The following is a 26,248-nucleotide window of genomic DNA, read 5'->3' on the forward strand; positions in this document are numbered from 1 at the left end:
TCAGGGAACACCTCAGCTTTCTGTCCCCATAGGGGCAGCACAGAAGTAGCAAGTGGAGTCCTGTGGATGCAGGGCATGAAGGACAATCTATTTCAACACCTAGAAACTGTCCCAGGAGGTGGTGGCACACCCACATATGGCAGCCTTCCATAAGATGTAGGAAAAGGAATGTTTGTTCTTGAGAGACCAGGAGGAATGTGGACCTGTGTGCCTGCTGGTGTCATGAGATGCTATAGTCATTGACAAGTAGCCTGTATCCCCAGCTGGCGACATGCATGGAAATCACAGAACTGTAGAATCATTAAGGCTAGAAAAGACCTGTAAGATCATCAAGTCCAACCATCAACCTTACCTAACAAATCCTGTCATGGATAGGATAAAAAATAACATACCACGGAGTGTCCATCCTGCTTCTCACAGGCCTGAGGATTCCTTGGTGGAGGAAGAGGTGAGCATGAGGCAGGGAGCAGTGGGGAGGAGTGTGTCACACCAGCAGCCACAGGCTTCTAGCCCTGGCTGCCTTACGCTGTCCAAGTCTCACACAGCATGGCAAAGACGTTCCTACTGAGGGGATGGCAGACCTCCTGAGGAGGGCTTTAAACTATAAAGAAGGGGGGAAAGGAGAGAATAACCAGAAGCCCTGTGAGGGAGCGACTGATGCAGCCGCTGAGCAAAAGGCATGGGGTGATGTGATAGGAAGGATTCACAAAATCATCAAAATGGGGCTTAAGCAGGACAAGCACTTCCCTAGTCCTGATGGCCACACTGTTTCTGATGCAGGTCAGGATGCCATTGGCCTTCTTGGCCACAGGACACACTGATGGCTCTTGTTCAGCTGGCTGTCAAACAAAACCCTCAGGTCCTCCTTTTCTGTCAGGACACATTCTATCCACTCTTCCCCAAGCCTGAATGGGATTGTTACGTCCATCAATCCCACAGAATGGGGTTGTTAGGACCCAACAGCAGCACTCGGCACTTCCTCTCATGAGGAAGCCTTTGCAGCTCTTCTTGCTGCACTCCACCTAACCAGGCCATTTGCCCCTGACACTGCTGCTGATTCTATGTGCCCATACAGGCAATGTGGGAAAGTGCTGAGCTGAAGGCAATACTCTGCACTCTTCAGAAGCTGAATACAGTTCTGCTGCTCCTCTCTGTTCTCTGTGGCAGTGTCACACTTAGAGAAGGTGAGGGGCCCTGGCACTAGGTTTGTGTTAAAGCTCAGCTGGATTTCCTGTCTCTGTGGTAACTGCACAGAAGTAGTGGGCTGAGTCCTGGGGTTCCAGGGAGCTCAGGGACAGAGAAGACTTGGACTGGGAATTGTCCCGGGAGACACTGGCTCGGCCCTCCACTGCTTTGCCATATTTTGTTATTCTACCCTGATAGTTGATGTAGGACACCCACTCTAGACTTCCAGCGGGTGCCTGACGGTACCACCAGACATCATAATACTCGAAACTGAGTCCAGATCCCTGGCAGGAGAGCTGCAAGGAGTTTCCAGCTGCTCGCAGACCTCCGCCAGACTCCACGAGCTTCAATTCAGCCCAAACACCTGTAGAAAGAGATCACAGGGAGTAGGGATGCGTGTGCCCAAGGAAGGAAGATGCCCACCAGAAGCCCCAGCAACGCCAGCCCAGCACAGAAAAAAACGCCAAGCCCCTTGCTCCACACAAACCCCACTGCCCCGACTGCTGTCCTCGGGGCTCAGACGGGGCTGCTCCCAAAGCCTCCCAGACCAGGACAGCCTTCCACTCTCGCACACACTGGACCCTAGCTGACAACGACGGCGAACGCAGGGCTCCATTGCGCCAGGTAGGGAGGCACGAAGAGACGCTCCATGTTGGTCACGGCCACCCGCCGGCCCAGCCCCGACTCTAACTTCAGCCCCAGCCCCAACCCCGCCCCGGCCCCACTGCCCTCCCTGCCCGCAGCTCACCTGCCGGCCCCAAAGTCAAGGCCAAGGCCAGCAGCCGTGGCCCCAGCCCACCCGCCATCGGGCCCTGCCGCGCCCGGCTTGAAGCGGACAGGAGCAGAGAGGGGCTCTTGTCCTATTGCTCCTTATCAGCGAGAACAGGCCGGCCCACAGCTCCCCACAACTTCCTTTCAGGGAGCGGGAGAGAGGCCTCCACTAAGCAGACCGAGCCACATCTTCTCCGGACTGAAAGGAGAAGCCTTCTCCGCTCCACATAGGCATGTTCACTGGTACGTCTTTCATAGCAGTATCTCCCCAGACACTGCAACGTGGGGTATCTGTGGCCTGATGGATCCTGTACTTTTGGTCTAACTCCAGCACAACCGATTGATCCTCAGGGGTGACCTGCTTCTGCATCACCTCTGTGCTGACAGCTCAGTCACATCACAGTATTGAAGACAGCTAAACATTGTTCTTAGGTTGTGGAACCACTGGGGGCTTGGGACTCTTTGTAATGTTAGTCCACTTTACAGGTTCTTTCACAAAGCAGAAGACATTGCTATTTTTTAAAATAAGGTCAGCACTGTCCCTCCTATTACCCTTGCTTTCCAGTGAGCCATGACTCAGACTTCCCATGGGACAATTTTCCGAGATATTAGGGACTTCCACAATGTATTCTCTAACCTTTTTATACATAGCCCTCCTCCCACACAGAAGATGAGCACCACCCCTCCTGTACGCAAACAGTCACACGTGTAAATCATTGCTGCGTGAAACTGGCAGGTCATGTACTACGGAAAAAAAAAATATAGAGATATTTGCACTCATTCTGGTTATTGCCTTTTCAAATTCTGGTTCTTCAAAGGTTTACCTGTAAGACAGGTTAAAATGACCAAACAACACCTTAGCACAATGCTTCAATTTGCAGGATTTTCATACTCGGTTATATGCTAATTTAATATAGTCATAGAATGGCTTGGGATAGAAGGGACACCAAAAACCATTTAGTTCCAACCCCCTGCCTTAGGCAGGGATGCCACCCAATAGATCAGGTTGATCAGGGCTTCATCCAACTTGGTGTTGAACACCTCCAGGGGTGGGGCATCCACAACCTCTCTGGGCACCATCTTGCAGTGCCTCACCACCCTCTGAGTGAAAATGGTGGTACACCACCTGAGCCCCCGTAACCTCTCATCTAAATGTCTCCTCTTTTAGTTTAAAATGATTCCCCCTCATCCTGTCAACATCCAAACGAGCAAAGAGTTGCTCTCCATCCCTTCTATAAATCCCCTGCAAATACTGAAATGTTGTAATGAGGTCACCCAGGAGCCTTTGCTTCTGTAGGCTGAACAGCCCCAGATCTCTCAGCCTTTTTTCATATGAGACGTGCTCCAGCCCCATGATCACATTTGTGGCACTCCTCTGGACCTGCTCTAACAGATCAACATCCTTCTTGTGCTGGGGGCTCCCGACCTGGACACACTACCCCAAGTGGGGCATCACAAGGACAGATTAGAAGGAGACAATCATCTCCCTTGATCTGATGGACAGTCCTCTATTACTGCAGCCCAGGATGCAGTTGGCCTTCTAGGATGCAAGCACACAATTCTGGCTCACGTCAAGCTTTTATTCCAGAAGAACCCCCAAGTCCTTCTCAGTAGGGCTGCTCTCTAGGAGTTCTTCATCCAGTCTGTACTCATGTCTGGGACTGCCCCAGCCCAGGTGCAGCACCTTACACTTAGACTTGTGGAACCTCATTAGTTTCATGTGTGCCCACTTCTCAAGCTTGTCCAGGTCATTTTGGGTGGCATCCCTTCTTTCTATTCTATCAACAACAGAATTTGCCTACAGGACAAAGTGTGTGGATTTTCTGTGAGGGCTGGCATGCACAGGCATATCTGTTGTTCTTCATAGCCCACTGTCAAAGGGATTTTGCTTGTAATTTCATGAGAGCTTAGCCTCTTCCTCTGGACAGGTACACTGTAGCTGCTTGCTGCCTCCTGAGTACTTGCAGTGCAATTAGTATGAGCCATAGCCTGAGGCTAGGGTGGGAGAGAAGATTTTTGAGCAACAAGGGATTCTCCCAACCCCTCCTGTACTGTCTTCTATGGAGTATCTCCTAGAGAAAGACCTTGGGCGCACTGCAGGAGATTCAGCAATCCCATTCTCTGCAGCAACTGTACAGGCCTAGGGCTGTAGTAGCCTCCTTGGACCTTGTCTTAAGCAAGTACTGCCAACTGGGATGCTGCTGGTGACAGGCCATGTAAATGTAAGAAGTGTTGAACCTATAAGTGCATTGCAGGGTTTCTGTGTACTGTGCTGAGCCCCTCAATGCAGACTTCATTACTTGGATCTTACTGCCCTGAAACACAACTGGAGTCACACCACAGCTCTTCACACAACTGCTTCTCTTTTTTCAGCTCATGGAAATGGCACAGGGACGGGTCACTGAGGGAAGTAACAATGGAAATAGGCAACGTTTTTTCTAAAGCCCAAGTGAAGAAGGAGACCAAAGGCAGGCAGACAGGGGCTGAAGGCACCTAAACTACGCAAGCTGGTTTGGTGACCAGAAATATGCTGAATATCCTCCTCATATTACATTATGGGTTTTGGGGACTTTGGAGAAAGAACGTAGTGTTAAGAGAAAGGAGCTCTTGGCAGAAAGGACAGGGCCATCTGTGGTATACAGTGATGCACCCTTGCTCCATGGGAGTAGCCTACAGCTGACACAGCCCAAACCAGCCCTGCAGCTCACAGTTTTCACAATGCCAAGGGAAAGGGTTTTTGTTAAAGCTCTGCTATATTTCCTGTCCCTGTGTGAGCAGCACAGAAATAGTGGGCTGAGTCCCCCACATGCAGATGGTGGAGGGAGAGAGATGACTCGGCCTGTGAATTGTCCCGGGAGGCTGTGGCTCGACCTTGTACTGCAGCCCCGTATTGCTTTTTAGTACCAGATGGCATGCTGACGTAAGACACCCAGTCAAGACTGCCACCGGGTGCTAGACGGTACCACTGTATAGCAAATAAACTTAAGTTGAATCCAGATCCCTGGCAGGAGAGATTCACGGAGTTCCCAGGTGTTTGCACACCTCCACCAGACTCCACCAACCTCCACAGTGCCCACACGCCTGTAGGAGAGCACATGGAGTGAGGCAGTGAGAACACAGAAAGAAGAGGATGCTAACCAGAAGGCCCACCAACGCGAGACCAGCACAGCCTCAGCTGCTAATCCCCTTACTCTTGAGAAAGCCACTCACCAGGTGCACTGCCCCGACTGCCCTCCTCGGGGCTCAGACAGGGCTGCTCCCAAAGCCTTCCCGACCGCGACAGCCTCCCTCTCCCGCACACACCGGACCCGCCCCGCTGCCCTCCCCGCCCGCCGCTCACCTGCCGGCCCCAAGGCCAAGGCCAAGGCCAGCAGCCGCGGCCCCAGCCCGCCCGCCATCGGGCCCTGCCGCGCCCGGCGGGACGCGGACAGGAGCAGAGCGGGGCCAAGCTCGGGCCGCTCCTGCCCGCACCACAAGTCGGGCCCTCGCCGGGGCAGCGCCCACCGCTCCGCCCGCCCAGGCCCGGCCCACACCGCCCCCCGCGGGGCCGCGGCCCCTTCGGCGGACGAGGAGGCGGCCGCGGGGCGGGGCGCGGGGCAGCCCTGTGAGGGAGCGGAGGAGCGCGGCGCCCCGGCAGCCGGAGGCAGGGAGGGAGCCTCCTGGCCCTGGCCTCACCGTCAGCTGCCCGGTGGACCAACAACCCACACATCAGAAGGGATTCCACTAAGGCTAACTAGCAGAAAAGTCACAATTCAACCTGGTCTGTCTCACATATTTTCAGTGCATTCCGGGAGAAACTGATATTGGAGGGTTGCCTCATGCACGTGTCTTATTTGGAGTAAGGCCTTAAAAAATGCATAAATTGTAAATATCTCTCCGGAAGCTGTATAGAACTAAAAAACAAAATACACAACAACAACAGCAACAAAACCAACAAAACCACTCCTTTCTTTCTTTCTTTCTTTCTTTCTTTTAATGCATGCTCTGCAACAACTACAACATCATTTTGTTATCGCCATAATTCTAATCATAGGTTCAAAACACGACACCCTATCTGACATTTGGAGGAAAATTAACTCTATCCTAACCAAAACTAGGATACTTGCTCACTTGTAATGAGGGATTGCTTGAGTAGTCACACAGTCTGAAAGAATCCCTGGACACCCCTCTACTGGTGCATTACACAGGAATTTGGACCTGTGTGCATGCTGGTGTCATGACATGCTATAGTAATTCACAATCAGCCTGCATCCCCAGCTAGTGACATGCATGGAAATCACAGAACTGTAGAATCATTAAGGCTAGAAAAGACCTGTAAGATCACCAAGACCAAAATCAACCTTACTTAACAAATCCTGTCATGGATAGGATAAAAAATAACATACCACTTAGTGTCCATCCTGCTTCCCGCAGGCCTGCAACCTGTTTGGTAGAGAAGGAGGTGGGCATGGGGCACAGAGCAGGTTGGAGAGGAGCATGTCACCCCAGCAGCCACAGGCTTCTAGCCCTGGCTGCCTTACGCTGTCCAAGTCTCACACAGCATGGCAAAGACGTTCCTACTGAGGGGATGGCAGACCTCCTGAGGAGGGCTTTAAACTATAAAGAAGGGGGGAAAGGAGAGAATAACCAGAAGCCCTGTGAGGGAGCGACTGATGCAGCCGCTGAGCAAAAGGCATGGGGTGATGTGATAGGAAGGATTCACAAAATCATCAAAATGGGGCTTAAGCAGGACAAGCACTTCCCTAGTCCTGATGGCCACACTGTTTCTGATGCAGGTCAGGATGCCATTGGCCTTCTTGGCCACAGGACACACTGATGGCTCTTGTTCAGCTGGCTGTTGATCAAAACCTTCACGTCCTTTTCTGTCAGGACACTTTCCATCCACTCCTCCCCAAGCCTGAATGGGATTGCTATGTCCTTCAATGCCACGGAATGGGTTTGTTAGGACCCAACAGCAGCACTCAGCACTTCCTCTCATGAGAAATCCTGTGCAGTTCTTCTTGCTGCACTCCAGCTGACCTGGCCATTTGCCCCTGACACTGCTGCTGATTCTATGCGCCCCGACAGGCAAAGTGTGAAAGGGCTGAGCTGAAAGCAATTCTCTGCCCTCTTCCACAGAACAATATGGTTCTGCTTCTCCTCCCACTTCTCTGTGGAGCACTATATGTAGAAAAGGCGAAGGGCCCTTGCAGCAGGTTTGTGTTAAAGCTCAGCTGGATTTCCTGTCCCTGTGGGAACTGCACAGAAGTAGTGGGCTGAGTCCTGGGGTACCAAGGCACGCAGGGACAGAGAAGACTTGGACTGGGAATTGTCCCGGGAGACACTGGCTCGGCCCTCCACTGCTTTCCCATATTTTCTTGTTGTATCATCAAACTTAATATAGGACAACCATTCGAGACTTCCACCAGGTGCCTGACGGTACCAGAAGACAGAATGATCTTGTAATCTGAATCCAAATCCCTGGCAGGAGAGATGCACGGAGTCTCCAGGTGCTCGCTGACCTCCACCAGACTCCACCAGACTCAACTGAGTCCAAACGCCTGCAGAAGGAGAGCACAGGGAGTGGGGCAGTGAGTGCCCATGGACAGGAACGATGCTTTCTAGAAGCTCCTGCGACTACAGCACAGCACAACCTGAGTGACCAACCCCGGTGCTCCCTAGAAAGCCCGTCTCCAGGGGCACTGCCCCGACTGCCCTCCTCGGGGCTCAGACAAGGCTGATCCCAAAGCCTCCCCGACCGCGACAGCCTCCCTCCCCGCACACATTGGACACGGACCCCTACCAATCTGCCCTCCCCGCCCGCCGCTCACCTGCCGGCCCCAAGGCCAAGGCCAAGGCCAGCAGCCGCGGCCCCAGCCCGCCCGCCATCGGGCCCTGCCGCGCCCGGCGGGACGCGGACAGGAGCAGAGCGGGGCCAAGCTCGGGCCGCTCCTGCCCGCACCACAAGTCGGGCCCTCGCCGGGGCAGCGCCCACCGCTCCGCCCGCCCAGGCCCGGCCCACACCGCCCCCCGCGGGGCCGCGGCCCCTTCGGCGGACGAGGAGGCGGCCGCGGGGCGGGGCGGGGCAGCCCTGTGAGGGAGCGGAGGAGCGCGGCGCCCCGGCAGCCGGAGGCAGGGAGGGAGCCTCCTGGCCCTGCCTTCCCGGCGCTGCCCCGGCCTCGAACCCCGTGCAGCCTGGCAGGAGGGAACCGGCAGTGCTGCGCCGGAGCCAGACGGAAAGCTGCTCGGACGCTCGCTGCCTGCTGTGGCCACGAGAGCCGGCAGTGAGAGCCTCATCTCTGCCGTCCTGCAGCTGCAAACAGCCGTACTCAGGAGCTCTTGCTCCCATCACAGCCTGAGCACTGACATTACTGTCAGGGAAGGAGATAGAGGGAGACAGCCAGGGCATGAAGCAGTGTTTGTTGCTGATAGGTGGACCTCCAGTAGAGGGCTGTAGAGCAGGAACTACGGTGGAGGGAGAGAGGAGCCAGCAGCCCTGTGAGGAAGTGACTAACACAGGTGCTGAGTAAAGAGCATGGGGTGATGTGGCAGGGAGGCTTCACAACATCCACAAAAGGAGGCTTAAGCAGAACCACCTTCAGCACTTGCATGTAGCCCAGAAGGTTCCACAAGGCACCATCAAGGAGAAATCCCAGAAAAACTTCCTAGAATGCCAAAATGCTGGGGTGTGTCCCCCAAGTGTCTGTAGACTTATGCAGCTGTATGGTGAATAACCCAGATATGTTAGGAGATGCGCATTGCTGCGCTCAGGCGGTATATGAGACAGGGAGTGAACACTCCAGGTCTGCCCTACCAACAGATGTGTAAGAACCTGGAAGTCACTTCCAAACTTTTCCAGGTCTCAGAGATTTTCCTCAGAAGTATTGTCCACCTGTCAGTCCTGAGGCTGTTATTGCCCCCATGACAGAAAAGCCATAATAACAGTGTAAGAGCACGGTCTGCTGGCGGGACATCTCTCCTCATATTTGATTCTGGTCAGCACACTTTAACCCTTCAGAGAGCTCTAAGACTTCACACTGTGCTTCTCTCTCACCAGTGTCTTCATGGCATGGGAGCTTGTGGGCAGACCCGGCCCACCCAACCATGGGTTCAGTGCCTTCCATGAAGATAGGCAGAGGAGAGTCCTGACAACAAAAATGAGTGGGAGGAGGGAGAAATGGCATTCCTCTCTCTCCACAACCCCTTCCCCCTCCCCCTACCCCCACCCTGAAGAACATGAGCTTTTCCCGTTGGGAAAGAGCCATTGAGCAGGTAGCTCCTACATGGTGGGGAAAATTCTCTCTGTCCCTGCCAAGCAGAGAGCATGAGATCTACACTTCTGTCCATAGCACAGGCCCAAACTCCCACAGGAAACAAAAGTACATCTCAGGCTGCTCTGTCCATGTGCTGCCATCCTGGTTCATGTCCTTATCCTTGTCCTTACAGGATGTTCATGCTGCAGTGCCCATGGGACTGGGGCTGCCCCTCTTGGGACTACCAGATGGAGCAGCCACAATGGTGACCTGTGGAAAAATACAGACACAAAGGATGTCTGCTTGCATGCAGGTGCTAGCCTAGGAACCCAGAGGACCATCCTTGATGAGTGCACCTGGGACTGCATTCTTGGCAAGCACAGCTGGGAGACCAAGATACCCTTGATGAGCACAGAACAAAACCAACTGTGACAATGAACTAACCAGCTGACAAAGTAAAAATCAGTCTGAGAAAGCAGAAATTTTTATTGGCTACTGGCTGTTCCAGTGGGAAAGCAGAAGTCAGCAACAGCCATTGGTTGCTCTGAGAAGTGGTGACTTATGCCCCCTTATGTCTCTAATGATATAAAAATAAGTCACAGTCTACCTGAAACTGGAGCTTCTTCCACAAGCTCCCCTCCAAGAAGTACCAGATGGACTGAACCCTAGCTAGGCATACCTGGCAGCCTCCAGACTCCAGACCATGGATCATTCATGAAGAGAGACTTTCCCACCTCGATTAGCTCCAATCCTGGTAGCAATATGGTGAGTATTGTATCGAAAACACCCCAAATGTCATAGACATGCATTTAAGTAAGTAATAATAGAACCATTTAGGTTGGAAAAGACCTCCAAGATCATCTGGTCCGACCATCCCCCTACCACCAGTATCACCCACTAAGCCATGTCCCTAAGCATTACGTTCAACATTTCCTTAAACACCCTCTGGAATGGTGACAGCACCACTTCCCTGGGCAACCCATTCCAATGCTTGACTACTCTGAGAAATTTCTCAGAATTTCTAACCTAAACCGCCCCTGGCACAACTTGAGGCCATTCCCTCTTGTCCTATTGCTAGTTACCTGTGAGAAGAGGCCAACCCCCAGCTCCCCACAATTTCCTTTCATGAGTTGTAGAGAGCAATAAGGTCTGCCCTGAGCGTCCTCTTCTCCAGACTAAACAACCTCAGTTCCCTCAGCTGCTCCTTGTAAGAGTTGTGTTCCAGGCCCTTCACCAACTTCGTAGCCCTTCTCTGGACATGCTCCAGGGCCTTGATGTCTTTCTTGTAGTGAGGGGCCCAAAACTGAACACAATACTCATGGTGTGGCCTCACCAGAGCAGAGTACAGGGGGACAATCACCTCCCCTGTCCTGCTGGCTACACTGTTCTGGACACAAGTCAGGATGCTTTTGGCCTTCTTAGCCACCTGGGCACACTGCAGACTCATGTTCAGGCAAGCATCAACCAACACCCCAACATCAATAAGATCATAAGTATACACTTGCTTTACAGTAGGAATTTGTTATTACTTGCAAATAATCATCTTAAAAAAAAAAAAAAAAGACATCAATCTCTGTGACCTTGCATATTATAGAATCTTACTATCCCACTGTTGTGATCTTCAGACACACACAAGCTTACAGGTTGTGACGTTATCCTGAGCTCTGACAGTTGTGAACGTGACAGGGGAAAGGTTATGGGCAGGAATTGGAAGAATCCCATAAACACAACAAAAGCCAGAACAGGCTTGCAGCAACAACTTTTCTGAATTTTGTGAAGCAACCCATTGTGGGTTGTACAGAAAGAGGGATTGACGATGTGAAGAGGTGTTGCCTATCCTTGGACTGTTTGATGAGGAAAGAAGTGAGGTGTGAAAGGACTTCTGTGCATCATGGACAGCAGAAAGTCTGGGGTGTTAAGAGAAGGTTGGGCTCACTGACAGTGCTCCCAGGGTGCCTGGCAAGCTCAGTTTCTTCAGCTAACACAGCCTGGGCTGGGATCTGAACAAGATGTTTGTGTTAACGATCTACTGGATTTCCTGTCCCTGTGGGAATGGCACAAAAGTAGCAGGCTGAGTCCTGGGGGCACAGGGTATGCGGGTACAGAGATGCTTTTGCCTGAGAGTTGTCCCGGGAGACATTGGCTCTGCCCTCCACAACTGGGCCAAATTTAATATATGAAGAGCTAGTGCTGATGTAGGACACCCACTCTAGACTGCCACTGGGTGTCAGACGGTACCACCACACAGCAAATGAACCGAAGTTGAATCCAGATCCCTGGCAGGAGAGATGCACGGAGTCTCCAGGTGCTCGCGGATCTCCACCAGACTCCACCAGCTTCAATAGAGCCCAAACGCCTGCAGAAGGAGAGCACAAGGAGTGGGGATGCGTGTGCCAATGGAGGGAGGATGCTCTCCAGAAGACCTGGCAACCCCAGCCCAGCACAGACAGAAACGCCAACCCGCTTGCTCCACACAAAGCCCCTGGCCAGGGGCACTGCCCCGACTGCCCTCCTCGGGGCTCAGACAAGGTTGCTCCCAAAGCCTCCCCGACCGCGACAGTCTCCCTCTCCCGCACACACCGGACACGGACCCCTACCAATCTGCCCTCCCCGCCCGCCGCTCACCTGCCGGCCCCAAGGCCAAGGCCAAGGCCAGCAGCCGCGGCCCCAGCCCGCCCGCCATCGGGCCCTGCCGCGCCCGGCGGGACGCGGACAGGAGCAGAGCGGGGCCAAGCTCGGGCCGCTCCTGCCCGCACCACAAGTCGGGCCCTCGCCGGGGCAGCGCCCACCGCTCCGCCCGCCCAGGCCCGGCCCACACCGCCCCCCGCGGGGCCGCGGCCCCTTCGGCGGAGGAGGCGGCCGCGGGGCGGGGCGCAGGGCAGCCCTGTGAGGGAGTGATTGAGACGGGTGCTGAGCAAGGAGTAATGTAAGAGTAAGTATCAGTAGAGATCCGCACTGGCCACTGTCTGCAACGGCCATTGGCTACTCTATCTAGGAAGAGGTGTCTTTTGCCCCTTTAGTTGTGAACATGGTAGGGGAAAGAGAGGGGAACACCATATCACCCCTTTATAGTCTTACAGCCATGTGTACACACAACCTTCCAGGGTAGTTGGTGTGTGGCTGTTCTTATCCATGGGGGTTGCCACAAGGGTGAAGACAAAAGAGAGTTTTGCTTGGTTTATAAATATAAATCATGGTGCCACAGGGGGCTTGGACCTGGTTTGTTGTGAGTCATCATGGGAAGTCACATTCTCCCAGTGCCACTGTCTCATGCTTGAGCCCCAGGCTGTCCTACCCCTCATGGGGGGCCTGTGGGGATTAGAAGGGCCCCAGCCCAGGCCCATACTACCTCATGGGAGGAAAGGGGAAAAGTGGGAGGTGGCGGGCACAGGGGACACCCTCTTCCCTGATGTCATGATCTAAAGGGTTACTTGAGCTGCGAGTGTATAGAAATAGGTCAATACAGACAATCAATCTCAGAAAATATTGACACCCAGAAAAAGGCCCAGAAGTGGGGCTAAATAAATAATGAAGTCTCACTTTGAAGGTCCATGACATGTAGTTTGGAGTCAGTCAAGTATCCCCAGTTAGGGTTTGATTTCTTTAGGAAATCTTGTAGGAGAAATACAAGTTTGTGTAGCATGGGAATTTGTTAGATAGAGAAGCTCCATTTTGCATAGAAAATGAGTCATCCTTACCTCACAGAGTTATAAAAGATTGTAGGAAACCACCTCTTAGAACAGCCAGTAGGTGCTTCTAACTTCTATTTTTCATCTGAGACAACCTACAGATGATGATTACTTTCTCAGAAGATGACAAATTACTTTCTCAGACTCTCAGACTTTTTTATTTCCTTTCAGGTAAAATACACAATAGCAGTTGCCAGTTCCTAACTTCTCAGGATGTCTTCTCCTTTTTCCAGACAATTTTCACTTTTTCAGAGAAGTTGTTTTTACAGTTCCTTGGTTTTGCGCTTATTGATGGTATCTTCAGGATGTCTCTAGTTTACAGGTATGCAGCTGCACTACAAAGAGGCCAGCTGCGCTTCTCAAGGATGTTGCTTGTTCACCGACCTGGCAGTTCTCAGGCTGATGTGCATTTTCTTCTGTTAGTATTTTAGCAAACATTTTCTAACGGTATTTTTCCCATTGGGGATAGGTCACTTTTACAGCTGCTCCAATCACATGAAAGAAGCTGGGAGGGTTTTCTTCCCAAGCACAGCAGGAGAGATGGGGCAAGAGCAGTTTCTTGTTGCCACGGGTAATGCTGAGTCCTACCTGAGCTCAGGACTGACCAAATCAAATTGCCTTTGGGCCCCCAGTGCTAACAGACACCAAGCAGAACCTACCCATCTTCATGTTCATTTTCATCTTCATCTCCATCTCCATGTTCGACTTCATCTCATCTATTGCCGTCTCCTGGATCTCAGGAGTGGGAACACCTTTTATTAACATATAGATCCTCTCATTTTGTATGCACACACCAAAAACAAACAAACAAAGAAACAAACCCAATGGTTTCTATTGCTTGATTGAGCATTTCTTAGTTTTACTGTGCTTTCTTAAGATTTTCTTTGTGTTTTTACTTTACAAAAAGCTGACTTCATGCTGGCTGGGTGGTGGGAGGATCATCATTTGATCATCTGTAGAACAGGGAAGGATACTCAGCTTAGTGATCAGGCATTAGGGTTTTGCCTGCTCTTTGGCAGCTCTGCAAAGAGGTGGAAGATGAAGGTCTGTGGACCATCAGATAGCTGTGGCAAAAGCTGGGAACAAAGCAGAGCCACAGAGACTCTGGTTCTGACCAAAGCTGGATCAGGACCTCTGCCAAAATACTACCATACTTGTTAGACTGTATGCTGGGGTGTGAGCAGGTGATGTTGATGTGCGGGGCGATGTGCTAGTAGTCTCTGTTGATGGCTCCTGCTGCACTTAGGCTCTGCCTGCAGCCACCGCTGAGAAAGGAGGAGGACAAGCCGAAGATCACTAGTGATCACTCAGCTCTAATGGCTCTATTCCCAGAAAAAAAAAAAAAAAAAAAAAAAAAAAAAAAAAGGAACATTGTTGGTGAGACAGAGCCAAGCCAGAATGTATGCAGAATTGTACCCTGCTGTACATGGGCTCTGTCTTCAGCCTCAGCTGAAAAGAAAAGAAGAATAAAACTCAGAAAATTACTTGCTCACTCAGCAGGAAAGGGGAGAAGAAGACAGTTCGCAGATGAACATTTTTTCTTTGTGAAGAATATATGGACCATTACCCTGGAGTGACTAACTCAAGTTATATGCCTGGTCATTCCAATGAACACTGGTGTCTTAATTGCCCTATTCATAATTAATTACTCTGAATGCACAAGGAGTCTGTTAGTGGTAATATAAACCTGGGATCTTGATGATCTTGATGAATGTCTTTGGCATGAAACAAAAACAAAAACAAAAACAAAAACAAACAGTGGGTGGGAGCTGCTGATGTGTTTGAACAAGAGAGCTCAGCTTGGATGAGACACCCACTAAGCTGAGCATCCCTCTGGTGCACAGGGAGATCATTTTACCCTCGTCACCGTGTGATCCCTATGCTGTGAAATCCCTCACAGGAAGGAGCGACAGCTGCACTTTGCCTTCAGGAGAACCAGCCTGACATGGGCTGGATGGGAATCTGTCTCCTTTGCGATGCATTTCTGAGACAATGCTAGCAGGCCTTTATAGACAGGTGTGAGGAGATAGGCCTGACTCCAGCATTGACTCCCAGGAAGACTGGGCAGTGTCCAGGGGTGGAAATCCCTGACTGACAGTCAATATCAGGAGCATCACAGCAGTCTGCTTCTCCTATACATCCCAAGGCACAAGACAGAGGGGACTGGAAGAGATCTCTGATAGTCTTAAAAGATCTATGAGGTTTCCAGTGTCCTCCCTTCAGGGACATCTGTCGGCCATGGCAGAGTTAACATTGAACATACCATTAATATGATATGGTTGAATGTTCACAGAAGGCAAAAAGAACTCAACATTCTCACCAAGAGGAGCACAGAGGCTGAGAGGAAGAGGCACAGGACTTGGGAGACACCCTGTAGCAGTGGGAGAAAGGCTAGGAAAGGAGAGGGGTATCCACAGAGTGAAAAGAGATTTCCCAAAGCTAAAGGTGAAGAAAGGACAAAGGGGGATCAAAGTGGCCATGAAGCAGCTGAGACTGGGTCTGAAGAAAGGAGAGAAGGAGTTTGGTCGAGGTGGTGTTAACGTGTTGTTTGTATTCACGGAAGAGCTTTGCAAAAGTGTCTTCTAGTATGGAAAATGAGCCTTCAGGGATTGTGAGGCAAAGAAGCAAAACATTCCAGTCAGTGTCTCCTTGAGGTCTATGTTGTCATCTGTTGGCAGGAACCTGACACGGCCTGGAAGGCTTGGCATGGACAGTGACAGTCTGAAGGGTCTGCGGGGTTGTTCCTGCAGTCTGCAGGGCTGTTCCTTCAGGTGTCCCTGAGAGCCAGAGCCTTCAGGTGTCCCAAGAGGTCTTTGGAGCCAGACACAGTGCAGCAGCCAGGGCAGGCAAGGAACAAGGGAGGTGGTAGAGGAGATACAGGCATTGAGGTAAGAGACTTGCAAGCATATGGCTGGGGCACATGGGTGAGCAAGGCTGGCTGTCGGGATGAGGACTTTCTCCATTAATGTGAGCACAAAGGGAGGGAGGGAGGGAGGGAGGGAGGGAGGAAGGAAGGAAGGAAGGAAGGAAGGAAGGAAGGAAGGAAGGAAGGAAGGAAGGAAGGAAGGAAGGAAGGAAGGAAGGAAGGAAGGAAGGAAGGAAGTGTTTGGGAGTGCCCTGAAGATTACTTCTGACCCCTGTGTATAATTTCCATCCTCTGTTGATTTGCAGATTTCTGCAAGGTTGTAACGGGAGAGAAACCAAGACAATAAGGGACAAAACAAGAAAAACCAAAGTTAATCTAGAATTGACACTGTTCACTGTGGTGTCAGACAACAAAAAGTCTTTTATAAATATGTCAACAGCAAGGAAGGTCAAAATAAAACATTGAATGAATACCTGATGAAGATTGTCACCTTACAAGTAAGAATGAGGAAAAGGTGGAGACATTGAATGCCTTTTCTTTGTTTGCCTCAGTTTTTAATATTAATGGTAGAGCTTGAGGTGCCTAGTCCTCTGAGTTGGAGGATGATGACTGGGGGAGCAGTGACTTTCCATTTGTGGTCACTGAAATTGTAAGGGACCAGCTGTATCAGTTGAATGTTCATTATTCCACGGGACCTGATGGGAATCACCCCAGAGTACTGAGGGAGTTAGCAGTTACTATAGCTGGAACCCTCTCAACAGTTTAGCAAAGGTTTTGGGAATCTGGGGAGGTCCCTTATGACTGGAAGCTAGACAAAGTTATACCCATCTATGAGAAGTGCAGGAGAGAAGACCCAGAAAACTACAGATCTATTAGTCTAACCTCGCTACCTGGAAAAATTGCTGAGAAGATTATCCTGAGGGCTATGGAAAGACATTTCAAGAACAAAGCTATTATCAGACATAGTCAACAAGGGTTCATGAAGGCAAAGTCATGCCTTAGTAATCTGATATCCTTCTACAATAAGATCATCCACTTAGTGAATGAAAGGAAGGCAATGGGAGTTATCTTTTCATATTTCAGTAAGGCTTTTGATACCATCCCTCACAATGTCTTTCTGGATAGATTGTCCAACTGTGAAGTGAACAGGTTCATGCAATGCTGGGTGAAGAACTGGCTCAATGGTAGGGCTGAAAGGGTTATAGTGAATGGGGCTAGATCTGGCTGGCAGCCAGTCACTAGAAGTGTTACAAACACAGAATCATAGAATGACTGGGGTTGGAAGAGACCTTAAATATCACTTAGCACCAACCTCCACTAGACCAGTTTGCTCAAAGTCCCATCCAGCCTGGCTTTAAACATTTCCAGGGATGGGGCATCCACAACTTCTCTGGGCAACTTGTTCCAGTGCCTCAGCACCCTCAGTGTACAAAATTTCTTCCTAATATCTAATCAAAATCTACCCTCTTTCAGTGTCCTATCACTACACTCCCTGACAAAGGGTCCTTCCCAAGCCTTCCTGTAGGCACACTTTAGTTACTGGAGGGCTGCTAGAAGGTCTCCCCTGAGCTTTCTCTTTCCCAGGCTGAACAACCCCAACTCCCTCAGCCTGTCTTCATATGAGAGGTGCTCCAGCTCTCTGATCATCTTTGTGGCCTTCATCTGGATTCATTCTAATAGGTCCATAGCCTTCTTGTGCTGGGGACCCCAGAGCTGACACTGCTCCAGGTGGGATCTCGTAAGAGCAGAGTAGAAGGGGAGAATCACCTCCATCCACCTGCTGGCTACGCTTCTTTTGATGCAGCCCGGGATACAGTTGGCTTTCTGGGCTGGAAGTGCACATTTCTGGCTCATGTTGAGCTTCTTGTCAACCAACACACCCTCAGGTACTTCTCCTCAGGGCTGCTCTCAATCCATTCTCCACTCAGCCCATATTTGTATTTGGGATTGCCCTGGCCCATGAGCAGGACCTTGCACTTGGCATGAGGAAAATGGGGATTATGTTTCCCCTTTTTCAGTCAGTGGAAATTTCATTGGAAGTCTAGCCCCTAGTCTTCTTTTATCACAGATGTAGTCACAGAAACCTTTCTTCTTGTCCTCGATGTTCCTGGCCAATTTTAATTCTAAGACTACTTCAGTTTTCCTAGCCTGGATGCTCAGACAATTTCTGTGTATTCCTCCCAGGTTATCTGTCCTTGCTTCAACCCTCTGTAGGCCTCCTTTTTTTTTTTTTTTTTCTGTTTGAGTTTGGCCAGGAGCTCCTGCTTCATCCATGCTGGCCTCCTGACATTTTTGCCTGACATCATCACTCTCGGGATGCATTACTCTTGAACTGGGAGGAGGTGATCCTTGAATATTAACTAGTTTTCCAGGGCCCCTATTCTTAAGGACTCAATTGTAGGGGCAGTTTTGTTCAATATTTTTGTATGCGATCTAGAGGCAGGAGTGGAATGCATGCTTAGCAAGTTCATTGATGATATTAACACTGAGACATCCTCTCTGGAGGCAGGCCTTGCAAAGAGATCTTTATCGATTTGAGCACTGAGCCATCATCATCAGCATGAAATTTGACAAGAGCAAATGCTGGGTTCTGCACATGACATGGAGTAATTCCAGATGCAAGTACAGACTGACAGATGAGAGTCTTGAGTGTATCCCTGCAGAAAGGTGTCTGGGAGTGCTGGTTGAGAGCAGGCTTAATATGAGTCAGCAGTGTGCCCTGGCATCCAAGAAGGTAAAACATTATTTTTTGGGTGCATCAAATACCGCTTAGCCAGTCAGTCAAAAGAGGTGACTCTCTCACTATATTTATCATTAGTGTAGTCTCATCTGTAATAGTGTGTGCAGTTCTGGGCACCACAACATAAAAACGATATTAAGATACTTGAAGGTGTCCAGAGGAGAGCAATAAAGCTGATAAACAGGCTGGAAGGTATGTCCAATGGGGAGAGGCTGAGGACACTTGGGTAATCTCGTACGGAGGAAAGGAGGCTAAGAGGCAACCTCATTGCTCTCTTACAGCTTCCTTGGGAGGGGAAATGGAGAGGAACGTCTCTTCTCCCTGGCAACCAATGAATGTTACATGAATGGTATAAAGCTGCACCAGGGGATGTTTAAACCAAATACTAGGAAAAAATTCTTTACTGTGAATCTTCAGCAATGCTAAGTCCTGACGTTCACTTTTCAGCACATCCAGAGAGATACCACTGTGAAGGAAGGGAAAAGGATTAGCCTAATGTGCAATCAGTATCTGATGGATGATGGGGAGGAGGGGACAAAAAGAAAAAGAGAAAAAAAAAAAAAAAAAAGAACAATATTTATAATGTAATTTTGGAATGAGTTAGCATTGCCCCCATTTTCAAGCACATTTATTATCTGGTCTTCCTGTTGTCCTTTTCTCACAAAATGCAGAACCCTCTTTCACATGGGTAATTCTCAAGCATGAGAACAGTATAAAATACATCTTTCTGCTGACACCCAAACCACAACTTTCTTGATCCATCCAGCAGTGGGACTGGGGCTAGCCACATACCTTCCTGTTACCACAGGCAAAGGCTATCTCTTTCAATTGCCTCCTTCTTGCCTCCCTCCTATTTGCTCCATCTTGTCCCTCCTTGAGACACATCCTTCCCCTGTTCCCCTTGGCACAAAGATGGAACTTTGTGTGTTACCTTGGAAGGCCTCATTTCAAACACTTAAACATTTCCTTCCATTGTGAGCAAAATCCAACCAAGGTCACATTTAAGTCATCATGGCTCGTTATGTTGGCTTCCACCAGAGCTGCTCTCAAGGGACAGTTCACTGTGCCACCAAACAGACAGCATGTAAAGAGTACTGTGTGCAGATGGACAAACAAGTCTTGAGGTTTGGGATGACTAGCAGTTTTGTGATGGGCAGAGAATCTAGCACAGATGCAGGGACACAGGAACATCTCTAGACATCCACTGGTGATGCTGCAGAGCAGAAGGATGGTATGAAAAGGAATGAGACACCTCTCTGCAGTGAACAGAAAGTCTTCCCCAGTCTCCAGCTGATGAAGGTTTTTCACTTGCTGAGGGTTTAGCTGATGCCCAGATGTAGGGCTGAGTTTCCCTCCCCAGGCTGTTTTGCTTGGCAGGTAAAACCACAAGAGCAATCATATCTCTCAAGAAGAGCCCTGTTCCCCAACAGTGGTCGTCAGTGTAGGCAGTGGGAAGCAGGTTAGTAGATGTGTCTTAATACTGACTCCCAGTCCCAGGTAGTTTCATGAGCTCACGTAGCAGCTCTCAACAGCTCTTTTCTGGCCTTATTGATTCCTTCCCCATGACCCTCGACATAGACACAGCTGCAAAAGATAATACAGCATGTTCTTAATAGTACTTGTCCCTGTTACACAGGCCATGGAGGGAGAGAGCCAGCCCCATGACAAGCCCCATGTATCCTTGCTGGGCAGGCTCAACTCAGAGCTCCATGTGAACACTAGTGAGAGGGAGCTGCTCTTCACAGCACCTGCACCTTCCTGTATAAAGCTGCAAGCTGAGGGCACCAGTGTGGGCTCAGTGCACACAGGTAGACAGCGCTGTCCTGGAGCTTGGCATCTTGCAAGTGTAGAAGCACCTGGGAGTTCTCCATGGAGAGCACAGAGGAGAACCTCCCAGAATCCTCACGAAACTTGTACGTGCTCACCCACAACAAGAACTGAGGGGACTGATTCAGGTGCTGCTGATACCAGATGATGGAGAAAGTAGAGAAGCTGGTGGAGAAATTGCAGTGCAGAGTTGCATTGTGTCCCACCTGGATGGTGGTTTCTTCTGGAAACTGCAGCATGGTGTCCTTCTGTGCATGACCTGCAAAGCCAGAACAGCATTTCAGCACTGCTTGAAGGCCTATCTGTTCTCCCCCTCTCTCTCCCGTGTCTATCATTTCACCAACTTTCTCCTTGTCTCCACTCTCCATCTCCTTTTTCATGGGCTGTAAAATGCTGAACTAAATACACAGGAACTCTTCTATCTGCAGATGCTATTCAATTCCCACACCCAAGTCTGTCAGTTTACGTGCTTTTTAGCAGTATCTCACCAGGCTTTGAGTCTATCTGTTCTCTCTGTCCCTCAGCTCAAACTGTCCCTCAGTTTGTCTCTATGCCTGCAGCACAAGAGATGAGCCATTCCTACCCTACCTCACTTCATCATTTCTTACTACAATGTTTACTCCGTAACATCTCCTGACGTGATATGTTCTTGCTTTTTCCTTGCGCAGCATCTCAGGTCTTGTATGGTTTTAGCCTTCTTTCCAAGTCTACCGAGGATTACATCCGACTCAACATATGCTGACATTATTTTGTCAAGGACATCTTAGGAGGGCACAAGCTCCTATCTACCATTCTGATCTGTTCCCTACCAACAACCTCTCTTTCACCATCCATACCTATGAATAATGCATATAAGAATGCTAGGCATCTGCAAATAAAAGTGCAGAAGCTTATTCATCCCTCTACATGCGTTGCTCCCGTCTGCAGCCCCTGCTCTCCCTACCGAAAACACTTCCAGTTCTTCCAGGGAGAAAAGGAGTCCAATTTCTCCCTTCCAGAAATGATGGGATGCCATCTTGACCCTAGCTTGCCCTCCTGAATGTCACATCTCACCAAAGTCTGACAGTGCCATCAAGGCTGCCAGGAAAAGCAGGACCATGTCACGCTCTCGCCTTCACAGGGTGCCCACGTAGTGCCTGGAAAGAGGGAGCTCAAGCTTGCGAGTTCACTTCCCCCTCTGCCAGCTCAAAGCAGCCTCTAAACCTCAGCACAGAGGGTGGAGCAAAGCTCTCCCCCTGCTGCTCCTTGGGGCTCACCTCTGCCCCAGCAAGGCTCTGAAGAGAGAGATGGACTAGTGCTTAAAGCAGGCAGAAAGGAATCCAGCCAGTCTTTGCTGTGCCCCACGTTCCCCATTGCCAGGTGCAGGTTTTCCAGCACCATGAGTGTCACACTTGTGCAGTTAGCTCACAGCTGCAGGCCTGTGAAGGCTAGGACATTTCACTTGGTCAGCAGTAAGGCAAAAGGACACCACCATGGCCACTGTGTGCTTCCCTCTTTTTGGCCTTTCTGGCAGGTGGGCAGCCCCAGCAAGGGGCAAGAATCCCCAGTGGCCTCCCCTTGCTATCCAGAACCCGGCCAGACATAAAGGGCAGCACCCACCTCTGCTGTCAATGGAGATGGGATGCCTTCTGCTGCCCTTGTCCTCTTCTTCCCTAGGGGCTGTCTGAATGGACGTATGACCACGCACAAACAAAGGCACCTAAACCCAGATGCCCAACATTCTCTGCCAGTCTGGTTATCCTTCACCTCTTCCCTGGGCAAGGGGGAAGGCTCTGCAGTGAAATGTGTCTATGGACAGTGCCAGCTGCAGAAAGCCCCTCCCCCAAGGAGAGACACACTCTCTCATGCTGGCAGGGAAGGACGCCCCACCACGGCCCTCTGCTCAGCAGTCAGCACCTCTGCACACACAGACAGGAGTGAATCCTGCACCAATGGCAGACCTTCAACAGCGCTGGCTAGTGCAGCAAACTCCTCTACAACTTAGTCCTTTGGCAAGATCCAAGGTTCCAAAGGTTGTCATTAGAGTGAGTGTCCAGTGCAGGTATTTGTTGTATTGCCAGGACGTCATCTCAGCGCCAAAGGTGCTGGATTAGGCCTTGGGACAAAGCCTGTACAACAAGCTCTTAAAACACGACAACTACATAGGATGAAGGAAACCAAACATGACTGCTGTGATGCTCCCTCGGGCCCGTGCTGTTTAACTCCAGGCCCTGCAAGGGGACTTCCAAGCACCGGCAGCGCCCCCACGCGTCCGAGCTGTGGCTGTGCCCCCGCGTCGCCCTCGCCCCACCTGCCCGGCCCCACGCACTGCGGGGCACCCCCTAACCCTCCCAGCTCCGAAGGCCATCGGCTGCCTTTGCTTCAAGGGCACACTGCTGGCTCATGTGCGGCTGGGTGTCTCCTGCACCCAAAACCCTTTCTTGAGTTTCTGCTTCCTTGGAAGTCAGCCCTGCATTACTCTGGGGGTGCTTCCTGCCCAAGAGGAAAAGCCTTTTCTTTGCTCCTTTGCACCATCACGAGGCTCTGCTCTGACCCTTTCTCCAGCCTGACCCCTTTTCTCTGAAGCTCCCTTGTGACCCCATGCTGTCACCACCTGTGTGCCCTGGTTGGGGACCATGCACAAACTCACCAAGGGTGCCTTCCTTCTGACTGCTCATGGCCTTAACGAAAGGATTCAGCAGGACTGGATGTCTCTGGCATTGCCAGATGCTACTCAGGCACAAGGTGCCCTTCATGCAAAAGCTGCTGGATAGGGCCCCTGGGAACAGCTCTCAGGAACCTCAAACATGGTGCAGATGGGGAGGGAAGGAAGCTTTGTGTCTCTATGTCAGAAATCAACACCTGCTCATATGCAGGCCTCTCTTTGCGAGGTGTTAGCAACTTGAAAGAAGCAGCGAGAGCACGACTGTGTGGAGGTCTCTCTGGTGCTACGCACACAGCTCATGCAGTCAGGTGTGTCCCTCCACTCTCTCGACGTCGCTGGGTGTGACGTCCTGACCCCTCACACCCAGATGGGTCAGACCCACACCTGACCCTCATCATCTGACCCAGAAGAACCGAAGGGCCTCAGTGGGGACGAGTCTGGGCTGGGGCTGGGGCCGGGCTGGCGGGGGAACCCCCGAGGCTGCGGGACGAGGTGGTCCTGGCGGGCGGAGCGGCAGCGCCCCCTGGGGGCTGTGCCTCTGCCTCGCCCCCGCCAATCACGCCCGGCCCCGCCCGCCACGGTTCCTGCACGGCCGCAGCCCCGGCTCCTCTCCCCGTGGCTCTCAGGGCGCAGTAATACACCGCCGCGTCCCGAAGACGAGGCTGGGTAAGCAATAGGGTGCTGGACCGGCGGTCTCCTGCCACCGACAACCGCCCTGCCGGGTCCGTCACATCTTTGGACCCACTACTAGCCCACACGAGGAATGCGGGTTCTCGGCCCGGGAGCTGACGGTACCAGTAGATGTAGTCGTTTGACTGGATGTTGGGGTGTGAGCAGGTGATGTCGATGCCGGTGCCCTCCCTGGTTTGTGCCCACGGCTCCTGCTGCACCTGGGCTCTGCCTGCAGCCACTGCCAAGAAGAAAAGCAGGAGAAAACTCAAAAAATGGCTTTGCTTGCACCAAAAATGTCATGAAAGGGGAAAGGGCAGAAGAAAACGGTTGATAGCCGATGCGAGCTTTTTCTCAGAAGAAAGCGCACAAAGGACATTTCTCTGGGAAGGTTTATTTAGGGACCAGGTCGGAGCAGGGCTGTTTGGAAGGAGAGTCCGAGCCAGGAGGAGAAGGGAAGCAGGCAGCAATGAGTGGGGGTGTGCCGAAAAGAGGAGGAAGGCAGGGAGTAAGGCAAGGTGGGAGGCAACGGCCGGCTGAGCTCGCTGGAGGCAGGCGGGATGGCTGCAGAGGGAGGCCAGAGGGGAGCGAGGTCCGTAAGAAGCCGGCGGGCCAGAAGCGAGGGCAGCCCCGTCCCGTCCCGTCCCCGGCGCCGGCAGCCCCGCGCACCCAGGAGCAGCGCGGCCAGCGCCGCCAGCCCTGCGGCCCGGCCCTGCCGCATCCCGCCGCTCCGCCGCCCGCGCCGCGCTGCCCCCGCCAGCCCCGGCTCTGCTCCGCCCGCGGCGCCTCCTCCCCGCCGCCGCCGCCCGGCGCCGCCAGCTCCGCCCCGGGGCCGCTCGGGGGCTGGCCCGGGCTGCGAGTGCTGGGCGCCTGTGGGCGGGCAGGGCTTCGGCTGCTGCTCGCGGGGCTCTGCCCGTCCTGCAGCCCAGCCTGGGAAGCGGAGGCTTGGAGGTGTGCAGGGAAAGGCTGAGGCAGCTCCTTCGGCACGGGAGAGGAGAGGGGAGAGGAGAGGGAATGGGAATGGGAAAGGGAGAGGGAGCGGAGAAAGCAGCTGCCCATCTGCAGCAAGAGGGGCAGGCGGAGGGCAGCGGGCCGGGGTGTACTCGGTCTGGTAGTGTGGTGATGCGAAGCACTGGTTTCCCAGCTGTGGCCGGTAGTGTTTGGAGCTCCACTGGTATCGGAGCTGAGCACGTTTTGAGGGACACACACAGACAGGGTAATGCACACCGCATTTGGGAAAGATACAGCCAGGCTGGTACCCCCAGTAGTTGCTTTTGGAGACCCAAACATCCTGCCGCATTTGCCTGGAGGCTGAGACACGGTTCCCTTCTCCAGGAACCGTGATCTGCAGGAGGACCCCCTGGTTCCAGTAGCTGAAAGCACAGGCCAGGGGCGACCTCAGCCCAAGTCTGACTCAAGTTCCTGGCACCAAATCCACTCCTGCTGCTCCACCACGACCTGACACTTTCTCCTTGCAGCACATGTGCACGTGGGACAGAGCAAGACTATACAGAGGTAATCTCTGAGTAGACAAGTGCATGGAGTGGCCCCTTTTGCCCCCCTGCTCTGTCTGCCCTCGTGTGCTCCTCCCAGCTTCACGTGCCCTGCTGTCCCCTCATGGGTTTGTAGAGGTTTGTCCCTCACCCATCCCAGCCTGTGCCCTGGCCCACAGCTGTAGGAGGTGCAAGGCCCAGGCTGATCTCCCTGGCAGTGGCACCTGTGGCTTCTTCATAGGCCAACAACTGGTGTGAATGGTGAGGTTTGTCTCTTGTCACTGCCTCTGTGTTTGTTTTCCCTGGTCCCTGTCTCTGTATGCTTGTTGCTTGCCTCCTCTTTTCTTAGCATCCCCATTGACGAGGTCCCCAATGTGATAACTTCTGAGGCTTAAAGAGAGCCGCAGACCCCTGAACCACCCACAAGTCGTGCAAATGCCCAGATTTGGTCTTCTCACTACCTCCCTCGTCATCTGTCAGTCAGGCTTGTGTCCGTGCATGTACTTCTTTCCAGCTTCCTGCTGTTCTTTCTCTCTGCCCCCCTCCCTAATGCTTGTAGAGAAGGCATCTATAAGCATAAGAGACATCCCGACCAAGACATGGCGCATGTCAGCGAAGGGGAGGTTGCCAAAGACAAACTACACAGAAGGATGCAAGTGCTGGTTGGGCACCACCATCACAGGTGTATTTTCAATTGGGATGAAGAGGTTGATGACTGAGTCCAGGACGAAGAGCAGCATCTCTCAGCTATCAGACAAACCCGGCAGCAAGAAAAGAAAGCACTTTGTAGACCTTCCCCCACCTCTAGGCGAAGACAGCGGCAGCAAGAGGAAGGAGGAGATGGAGTTGCTGCTCAGGATTCATTGTCCTCCACCACTCAATATCTTCTGGACAGACAACACAGCAGGGCCTCAGCAAGCAAGGACGATCCTGCAGAGACAGTAGAGAGTAAGATCCCAACCCTGGGCTTCAAGTGAGCAGATTTTGCTCTCTTCACTGTGTGTGCACAGGTATGTGTGTGTGTAGTTGACGGTACCTCAGTATGTATCCAGGAGTGTTTGTGAGTGGACCGATGAGTTCATGTATGTTTTCACAAGAGCAGCAGTGTGCATGAGTGCTGTTCCCTCCACCT

General features: G+C 51.9%; 1 protein-coding gene across 1 annotated transcript in view; it reads right to left on the bottom strand.

Annotated features, from left to right (window-relative positions):
* Positions 1–26,248, bottom strand: part of LOC311218456 (T cell receptor alpha chain MC.7.G5-like) — a gene marked incomplete at its 5' end in the record, with an annotated part of 170,174 nt that overhangs the window by 134,153 nt on the left and 9,773 nt on the right. Inside the window, one exon of the mRNA XM_084301139.1 lies at positions 23,571–23,907. Within this exon, the coding sequence (XP_084157265.1) occupies positions 23,571–23,907 (337 nt within the window). The remainder of the gene's footprint in view (positions 1–23,570; positions 23,908–26,248) is intronic.

This window comes from Netta rufina, assembly GCF_964035555.1.
Source record: "Netta rufina genome assembly, chromosome: 24".
NCBI lineage: Eukaryota > Metazoa > Chordata > Aves > Anseriformes > Anatidae > Netta > Netta rufina.